At 37.0% G+C, this 9,989-nt stretch overlaps 1 protein-coding gene across 1 annotated transcript in view; it reads right to left on the bottom strand.

Moving 5' to 3' along the window:
* Positions 1-462: 462 nt before the first annotated feature.
* Positions 463-9,989, bottom strand: part of EIF2S3 (eukaryotic translation initiation factor 2 subunit gamma) — a 17,039-nt gene continuing 7,512 nt past the window's right edge. Inside the window, exons 8-12 of the mRNA XM_008696443.2 lie at positions 8,407-8,501; positions 7,914-8,058; positions 6,145-6,314; positions 5,698-5,870; positions 463-889 (exon numbers count right to left, since the gene is read on the bottom strand). Coding sequence (XP_008694665.2) covers positions 826-889; positions 5,698-5,870; positions 6,145-6,314; positions 7,914-8,058; positions 8,407-8,501 — 647 coding nt within the window. The 3' untranslated portion in view covers positions 463-825. The remainder of the gene's footprint in view (positions 890-5,697; positions 5,871-6,144; positions 6,315-7,913; positions 8,059-8,406; positions 8,502-9,989) is intronic.

A 9,989-nucleotide genomic window follows, 5' to 3' on the forward strand; every position in this document is an offset into this window, starting at 1 on the left:
AAGGTCCAAAGGTTACTAATATTAGAATCTACATTATAACCATATCAATTAGGCAGTTAAGAAAAAATATAAAATAAGGCCTACAAAGATCTATGTTACTTATCTAGAATCATCTGGTGTAACAGTGGTTTCCAATGGGGGAAGGCTATCAGGTTTCAGGTATAAACCAATGCAGAAACAATTGCAGGCCATCACAGGAAGAAGGTGAGAACTTCTGGCTCTAGTTTCCTGTGTTCCAGTTCAGGAAAAGAGGAAGGGGACAAAAAGGTGTGTCCATGGGAATGAGCTCCTATGCTCTAAAGGATAATTTGTATTAATTTGCTTTTCACTCATAATTTCAAAGATAAAGCAACATAAAATATAGGGCAAAGGAAAGCTGGTTTTCAAGAACTTGTGTCTTCAAGTTTTTACTGGTACAATAGTCCTTCAAGCCTGGAACCACTCAAAGATGAATCATGCAAATTAAGAAGAAAACCTTTATTTGAAACAGGTCTGTTGGTATATGTGCTACAGAAAAGGCTGGTTGTAGCAAACAGTTTCACTTCAAACCTGCACTGATGTATAAATTAGACATTATTTGGGAATGACTAATGTCTGCTAAAATGTAGATTCCATCCAACGTTATGCCAATTTTTACATTTACTGTAGATCCTATTTTAGCACTAGAGGTTAAATTTTCATCAACAAAAAACGAGAATAACCTTACAGCTACCACTAAGGTAATGAGCTGTGAGATTAATTTCCCAGTATTGCTTTGAAAATATACCCCTAGGTTGTAAAGAGAAATTCCGACTCTATCCAAATGTATGATTTCACTGGAATTCTTCAGTCATCATCTACTGTTGGCTTGATTGTCACTCCTCTTCTTATTTGACCCCAACCAATTAAACTGCAAAAAGAAAATTTTAAAAACCATGAATTTTACACCCATTTCATTATCATTACCACACAATCATATGACATAACTGGTTTTACTTGCCTATCTGCTAAATTTGAATATTCCCAAAACCTGCTGCTCCAGTAAGAAAGCTCACACTTTCTTCTTAGATCCTCAGACCCGCAAAGATGGGCCTAGCCAAAATGAATGACCAAAAGAGCAAACAAAAAGTTGCTACTACAGATATGCTTGTCTTCACTCTATCGAAATAATACTCACCCCTCCAGAACCACCAGAGCCTTCCAGTCCACCTAAGGAATCATGCTGATACATAATCTACCACAGTCTGATTTTCTAAAAAAAATCTCATTTTCTATCCTTTTCTCCTTGAAAACAATGCATTTTTACCATTCACAACACTCAAAAGATCACAAAGGATTTAGCATGACCGTGGCAGGTAAAGAAAATTAAGAGAAGTAGAAGAACGTATAGTTTATTAGCAGATTACTCTCAATAGCAGAGGGACCTCTGCTCCCTCTTTCAATATTTGCTCTAATCAATGACCAGGCTGGATTGCTACCTCAACAATAGCTTCTAGCACAAAACCCATCTAAACATGGGGTAAAACCATAATCCTAAGGAATGTAAAGATCATTCAGATGGTCTCATTTAACAACCTTAACATACTTGCTAATTTTTTAAAATCTATTTTTTTATTTCAATTTTTTTTTATTACTGAAGTATAACTGACATACAATATTATATTGGTTTCAAGTGTACAACATAGTGATTTGACAATTCTACATATTACTCAATGCTTACCATAAGTGTACTCACCATCTGGCACCATATATTAGAATATTATTGACCATGCTCCCTAAAGTGTACTTTTCATTTCCAGGACTTATTTATTTTATAACTGGAAGCCTTAATCCCTTTCACCTATTGTAATCATCCCCTACCCACCTCATCCCGCCCACCAGAAACCACCAGTTTCTCCTCTATATTTATGAGCCTGTTTGGTTTTTAGATTCTATGAGTGAAATCATACAGTATTTATCTTTCTCCAAACTTATTTCACTTAGCATAATACCCTCTAGATCCATCCGTGTTGTCACAAATATCAAGATTTTATGTTTTTATGGCTGAGTAATATTTCATTGTGCATATGTACACCATATCTACTTCATCCAATCATGAATGGACGGACACTTGGCTATTATAACACTGCAATAAACAAATACATACAAATACATACATGCATGTATCTTTTCAAATTAGTGTTTTCACTTTCTTTGAGTAAATACCCAGTAGTAGAATTACTAGATCATATGGTATTTTTAAGTTTTTGAGGAACTTCCATACTGTTTTCCACAGTAGTTGCATCAATTTATATTCCCATGAACAGTGCCTGAGGGTTCCCTTTCCTCCACATCCTCACCAACACTTGTTATTTGACTTTTTCTTTAAAGATTTATTTATTTATTTATTTATTTGAGAGACAGAAAAAGAGAGAGCACAGGGAGGAGGGGCAGAGGGAGAGGAAGAGAGAGAGGGAATCTCAAGCAGACCCCCCTGCTGAGAGTGGAGCCCAACATGGGGCTCGATCTCATAACCCTGAGATCATGAGCTGAGCTGAAATCAAGAATTGGACATCCAACTGACTGAGTCACCCAGGTGTCCCTTTTTGTCTTTTTGACACTAGCTACTCGGAGTGGTGTATATCTTATATCTCATTGTGGTTTTGACTTGTATTTCCCTGATGATTAGTGATGCTATTTTTTGTGTTTGTTGGCCACCTCTATGTCTTTGGAAAAATGTCTATTAAGTGCACTGCCCTTTTTAAAATTGAATTGTTCAGCTTATTTGGTGTGGAGTTGTGGAAGTTCTTTATATATTTTGGATATTAAGCCCTTATCAGATATATAATTTACAAATACCTTCTCCCGTTCAGCAGATTGTCTTTTCATTTTGTTGATGATTTCTTTTTCTATGCAAAAGCTTTATATTTTGGTGTAGTTCCAATAGTTTATTTCTGCTTTTGTTTCCCTTGCTTGAGGAGACATAGCCATAAATATGTTGCTAAAGCTGAAGTCAAAAATTACTGCCTGTTTTCTTTTAAAAGTTTTATGGTTTCGGGTCTCACATTTAGGTCTTGAATTTGTTTTGGGGTATGGTGTAAAAAAGCGGTCCAGTTTTGGAGTGCCTGGTTGGCTCAGTCAGTTAAGTGTCTGCCTTTAGCTCAGGTCATGAGCTCAGGGTCCTGAGATAGAGCCCCAAGTCGGGCTCCCTGATCGGCAGGGAGTCTGCTTCTCTTCCTGCACTTGTGCACATGCGCACTTTCCCTGTTTCAAATAAATAAATAAATAAAATCTTAAAAAAAAAAAAAAAAAAGGTGGGTCAGTTTCATTCTTCTGTGTGGAGCTGTCTAGTTTTCCCAGCACCATTTATTGAAGAGACTCTCTTTTCCCCACTGTATATTCTTGCCTCCTCAGTCACAGATTAACCAACCGCATAAGACTGCATTTATTTCTTCACTGTCCTGTTCCATGGATCTGTTTGTCTATTTTTGTGCCAGTACCATACTGTTTTGATTACTCAAATATAGCTTGAAATCTGGGACTGTGATATCTTCAGCTTTGTACTTTTTGAAGACTGGCTATTTGGGACCTTTTGTGGTTCCACACAAATTTTAGGATCATTTATTCTAGTTCTATAAAAATCCTATGGTATTCTGATAGGAACTGCATCGAATTTGTAGATTGCTTTGTACAGTATCACCATTTCAACAATATTAATTCTTCTAATCTATAAGCATAGTGTATCTTTCCATTTGTTTGTGTTGTCTTCAATTTCTTTCACCAAAGTCTTACAGTTTTCAGAGTATAGGTCTTTCACCTTCTTAAATTTATTCCTGGGAATTTTATTCTTTTCAGAGCAACCACAAATAGAATTGTTTTCTTAATCTCTCTCTCTGCTACTTTGTCATTAGTATATAGAAGTACAACAGATTTCTATACATTAGTTTTGTATCCTGCAACTTTCCTGAATCCATCTATTATTAGTTCTAACAGTTTTCTGGTGGAGTCTTGCTAATTTTTAAGCAAAATCTAGTTTGACGTGGGGCGCCTGGGTGGCACAGCAGTTAAGTGTCTGCCTTCGGCTCAGGGCGTGATCCCGGCGTTATGGGATCGAGCCCCACATCAGGCTCTTCTGCTATGAGCCTGCTTCCTCCTCTCCCACTCCCCCTGCTTGTGTTCCCTCTCTCGCTGGCTGTCTCTATCTCTGTCGAATAAATAAATAAAATCTTAAAAAAAAATTTTTTCTAAAAAAAATCGAGTTTGACGTGGATAGAATCCTCTTATAGTATTAGTGGGCAGACACACAAAAAAAATCCTTTTATTTTAAAATCTGTTCTGAGCTAGGAAATGTACCATTCTGAGAATAATACATTCTTTCTTGAATTTCTGAAAGTTTATTATTTAAGCCTATTTTAAAATACCCTGGAAATCAGTGTGTCTTTAATAGCAAATAGTATAATCACATCAAAGAGTAAAATCAAATGACATAAATCACCACAAAGCAGGATTATTTACTTAAAATTCAACCAGAAGTTTAACTCTCTCTAAATTATAGAGTAATAATTCAGATCAATCTTCTGAACAGTAAGTGATGAGAGACCTTCACGGGGCACAGTATCAGGGAAGCCTTAATAAGGGAAAAAAGTAGTAAGCAAAAAACAGAGAGCCTAACGTGATTTGAATAATTATGACAACAATGAGGACCCAGAACAGTGTAATTTAGAGGGTTTGTATGAGACAAAGCAGGAAGAAACATATATATGTAATTCCAGCCAAGAATACATAACCCGAATCTAATCTTAGAAGTATCAGATAAACTCCAACTGAGGAAGAGTAAAAATGTGTTCTTCAAAGAGTCAATGTCAAGTAAGAAAAAAAAAAAAAAAAAAAAAAAAGCTGAGGAAGTACCCGATTAGAAATCAAAGAGATATATGATAACTAAATGCACTGCATGAGCCTAGACCAGAGGGACTAGAGGACATTATTGGGATAAGCTGTGTAACTGGAATATCAACTATAGGTTTCAGTAATTTATCGATGTTAACTTCTTGAAGCGGTTAATTAAGAGAATGTCCTTGCTTTTAGGAAATATACACCAATGTGTTAAGAGATCAGGAAGTATGATATACACAACCCACTTCTTAAACAGCTGAGAAAAAATTTTACACATATAGAAGAATACACACACACATAAAAATAAACTGTGTATCTGGGAAAAGGGAACAGGAGTTGTGTGCAATTCTTGCAATTTTCTTGTCAAGTTTGAAATTATTTCCAAATACAAAGTTTTAAAAAGCCAAAGAGAAATAGTGAATTTAAATTCACTGGGTTTTTTTGTAGGTTGTGTGCATCACAAATCAGGGCTAGAAATACAGAGTCTAAGTCATCCAAATAAATAGTTGAGCTAGGGGCGCCTGGGTGGCACAGCGGTTAAGCGTCTGCCTTCGGCTCAGGGCGTGGTCCCGGCGTTGTGGGATCGAGCCCCACATCGGGCTCCTCCGCTATGAGCCTGCTTCTTCCTCTCCCACTCCCCCTGCTGTGTTCCCTCTCTCGCTGGCTGTCTCTATCTCTGTTAAATAAATAAATAAAATCTTTAAAAAAATAAATAAATAAATAAATAAATAAATAGTTGAGCTAAAGCTTCAGCTGTGTTCAAGGTAAAGTGTGCATGCACAAAACCAAGAACTTAAGGGAACTGTGTCTTTTTTATTAGATAGTGACAAAAGCTGGTAAACTTACCGCCAGTGTTTCTCAACTCTTCGGCTAAGAGCAATTTTTTCTCCTACTTCTGTGCACACAGGATTAGTCAAAACGATTTTGCCCAAATCGGCCTTGACTGCACTAACTCTTCCTCCTGTTGACAGGGATCCTATGTTTACCATGAGCACTTCATTCTTAGACAGCTTTTGCACCTAGGAAAATAAATCAAGGAAAGATAAACCCCAGAATCAAGAGAATGCTTTCCAAAAATGACTGCTTATTTTCCTACGTCCTTGCCAACAATAGATATCAGCAATTTTCCATCTCTGCCAACCTAATATGAGACTTTTCAACTTCCTGAAAGTAGAAAGCCAAATTTACTCATCTTTTATCTTAATCCTATGTTAACTATAAAAGAATGAACCTCAAAACTGGTCCTAACATCACTGCCACTTTTCTGAAACAGGAATTACAGAAAGCATTTACCTTTGCTGCTTTCTTGTCTCCTTCAGTGCGTACACCTAGCAGCCGTCTAAGTAGGAAATAGGAGATTTCCAATTCTGTGAAGATCTCCGGTAAAGCTCCAACTGCACCAAGTACTTGTCCCACCATTCTGTCAGCCCGGCACAAAGTGGGGTCAATTTTTGTTCCCACTCCTGATATAAAAACAAGATATATAAAGCCCAACTTATTTTCTTTTTTTTTTTTTTTTTTTTTTTTTAAGATTTTATTTATTTATTTGACAGAGAGAGACAGCCAGCGAGAGAGGGAACACAGCAGGGGGAGTGGGAGAGGAAGAAACAGGCTCATAGCAGAGGAGCCTGATGTGGGACTCGATCCCGGTACGCCAGGATCACGCCCTGAGCCGAAGGCAGACGCTTTAACGACTGCGCCACCCAGGCGCCCCCCAACTTATTTTCTAATAAAGTTGCTTACCCACAACTTAGTCAAACAAGTACAGCATATACCAATACATTTTAATACACATTTATATTCTTCTCATACTCATATAATAGCTACACAGGCATGACAAAATACCTGTCTTACCTGAAGAAGTAGAATCATAAACCCATGGATTATTTGAGAATAGTCTCTTGATTTAAATTCTAAATAAAGGACAGAGAGGACAGCCTAACTCAAAAATGAGTCTGAATATATTTAATAAAGGTTGAAAAGATACAAAATTCATGACGAGTAATTTGTAGAATATTTGCCTGCCATTTCTACCCAGGAAGGCTGATTAAAAAAATAACTTCAGGACTTCATATATGATTCCTGGGATCCACTTCAAAATATTTTAGCTACATGGGACTCCTGGGTGGCTCGGTCGGTTAAGCAGCTGCCTTCGGCTCAGGTCATGACCCTGAGGTCCTGGGATTGAGCCCCGCCTCGGGCTCCTTGCTCAGTGGGGAGCCTGCTTCTCCCTCTGCCTGCTGCTCCCCCTGCTTGTGTTCTCTCTCTCTGACAAATAAATTTAAAAAAATCTTAAAAAAAAATATTTTAGCGGCATATGAGGAGAGGAAAGGAGATATAAAGAGGAAGCCAGACTGGTAAAGTATTGATAACTGTTCAAGGTGGGTGGTGGCTACATGAGCATTATCATTAAATTACATACAGTAAACTCTTAATTCAGGATAGAAAAGTGAATTATATACCCAAAAATCAGAGAACCAAAAGACAAACTTCTTTATCCAAGAATTTCTTCTTTAATCCAAAGGTACAACATGTCTAATTCTCATTTGAATCTTGTCTTTTTCTGGGTATCTGGTAATACACTAAGTTGTAAGGGACTAGAAAAATCCATAAAATCATCTCAGTACTTGCTAACCAATCGAAGTTATTTTTTTATTCCTACCTCACAGTAAATATGATCTGACAGGATTCAATTGACATTTGTGGGTAACTTTTCATTTGCAAAACACAAAAAGAAACAACTACTCTCTACCACCAAAATTGTGTAGACAAAAAAGTATACTTAATTATTTTAAATGCTGTATCATAAAACTTAATTACTGCTAAAAGGAGTTACTTCATATACTAAACCAAAATGTATCCTTCTTTATCCTTAGAAATAATTTTTACGAACACATGAAACCATCTTATGAACTAAAACCAACAGCTTAACCACATGAATGTTCCCCCACCCAATCAATTATTTAAAATACCCAATTAAAAATCTACAATACATCTTTTTGGGTAATCCTTTTCCCATGAAAAACACCACAAAAATGTAGGGATGAGAGAAAAATCCTTACCGATAAGACCTCCTGGAGCAGCATATTGAAGATCATTATGCTCCGCAAAAAGCGACACAATTTTGGAAAAGATTGGTTTACACATGAGTTTTCCTTCACTATCTTTGGAAACAATACCAGGTCTGACTTCTATCTCCTGGCCCACCTGTAAACGTGTAAGTTAGTAATTAGAATTATCGTGGGATGACACCATTACCACTTACACATCAAAAGTCCTAACAGAAGATGCCCAAACTGAAAAGGCAATTATTTCTCTATGTCGAGGACTGTTACTAAAAAAAAAAAAAAAATGTGGAAGACAGCTTCAAAACCAGAAACGTTCATCCAACTGTTGCTAACTACCTACCACACAAGCCTATCTCCATATAAAATGTGCTCCGTACTCACAAAGAAAAAAATTTTACTTCTCAATTTGGAGTGCCCATACGATTCACCTTATGACTAAGGCAAGGGAAAAACAAAACAAAAACACAACAATCAAAATCCAGTTCACCTTTAATACTCCTTTTAGAATGCTACCACCAGCTACACCACCTTTTAGGTCATCAACTTCACAGCCAGGTTTGTTGACATCAAAAGACCTAATAACTAAAAGAAAACAAAACAAATTAAAGCCAATTCTGCTTGTTTTAACTTTAAAGGAAATATTCTTTACTAAAATAACTTTTCTAAGATAGTAGCCACATAATATTTATACACACAGGGGCGACTTTGTAACAAAATCTATTATCATTACTCCTTTGTTTACTGTAGGCTTGCTTATGATGAAAATAGTGGAAATAAATTAAAAGTTAATTGATAGGGCGCATATTATGGTACATCCATACTATGGAATATCAGCAGGTATTAAAGAATGTTTTGGGTTTTGTGTGTTTTTTTTAAACGATTTATTTATTTGAAAGAGCGTGCATGCATGCTGGGGGGGTGGATGGAGAGGGAGAGAGAAACTTAAGCGGACTCCACGCTGAGCGTGGAACCTGACATGGGGCTTGATCCCATGACCCTGAGATCACTACCTGGGCTGAAATGAAGAGGTGGACGCCTAACCAACTGTGCCACCAAGGCACCCCTAAAAAAGAATGTTTGACCTATAATGTAATGACCTGAAAGGATAACCCACATATACTATTAAAACACACACACACACACACACAATTAGACAAAAATAACACACAGAGTATGATCCCATTTCTGTAAAGTAAAACTAAAACAGGAAACACGTACGTGTTTATATATAATGATGTGAATAAAGAGGAAGATGTGAGACTAATACACACCATTAATTCTGATTACTTCTGGGCTAAGGGGCTAGAAACAAAAGGCAGGGGGACTGTGGACTTTTTTTCTTTATCTGCCTCTGTTTAACTTCTTAAATTAAAATTTAGTTTTAAAACTACAAAACAACTTTAGAACTATATGAGCTGAACTTAGGTCCTGAGAACAGTGACCCTGAACAAGGATATGCATCACAATCACCCAAGAGAACACTTCCCACAATATAAAGGGGGGGCACCAGGTGCAGGCCCAGAGAGGCTCAAATGTCTCTTTTAAAAAGGCTCCTACAGAGGCACCTGGGTGGCACAGCAGTTAAGTGCCTGCCTTCAGCTCAGGGCGTGATCCCGGAGTTATGGGATCGAGCCCCACATCAGGCTCTTCCGCTATGAGCCTGCTTCTTCTTCTCCCACTCCCCCTGCTTGTGTTCCCTCTCTCGCTGGCTGTCTCTATCTCTGTCGAATAAATAAATAAAATCTTTAAAAAAAAAATAAAAAATGAAAAAATAAAAAGGCTCCTACATCTCTGTGTAGGAACCACAAGTTCAGCAAAGTACCAATATTGGTACATTAAATAAAAGCGAAAAGGACATGAAAATCTTCATTAATGGTACAAGGAAAACATTTGTATGAAAGTTCTAATACCCTGTTCCTGACTAAAACATTTTAATTCCATGGAGAATACTATATGACTCCATCTTGATCACATGACGTGGTGACTCTGTCCCTCTTCCAGTAATGCAAACTAGCATTGCCAATACAATCCCAGAATCAAAAAAAAAAAAAAAAAAAAAAAAAAAAAAAA

The sequence above is a fragment of the Ursus maritimus genome, assembly GCF_017311325.1.
Source record: "Ursus maritimus isolate PB19 chromosome X unlocalized genomic scaffold, ASM1731132v1 scaffold_X1, whole genome shotgun sequence".
Lineage (NCBI taxonomy): Eukaryota > Metazoa > Chordata > Mammalia > Carnivora > Ursidae > Ursus > Ursus maritimus.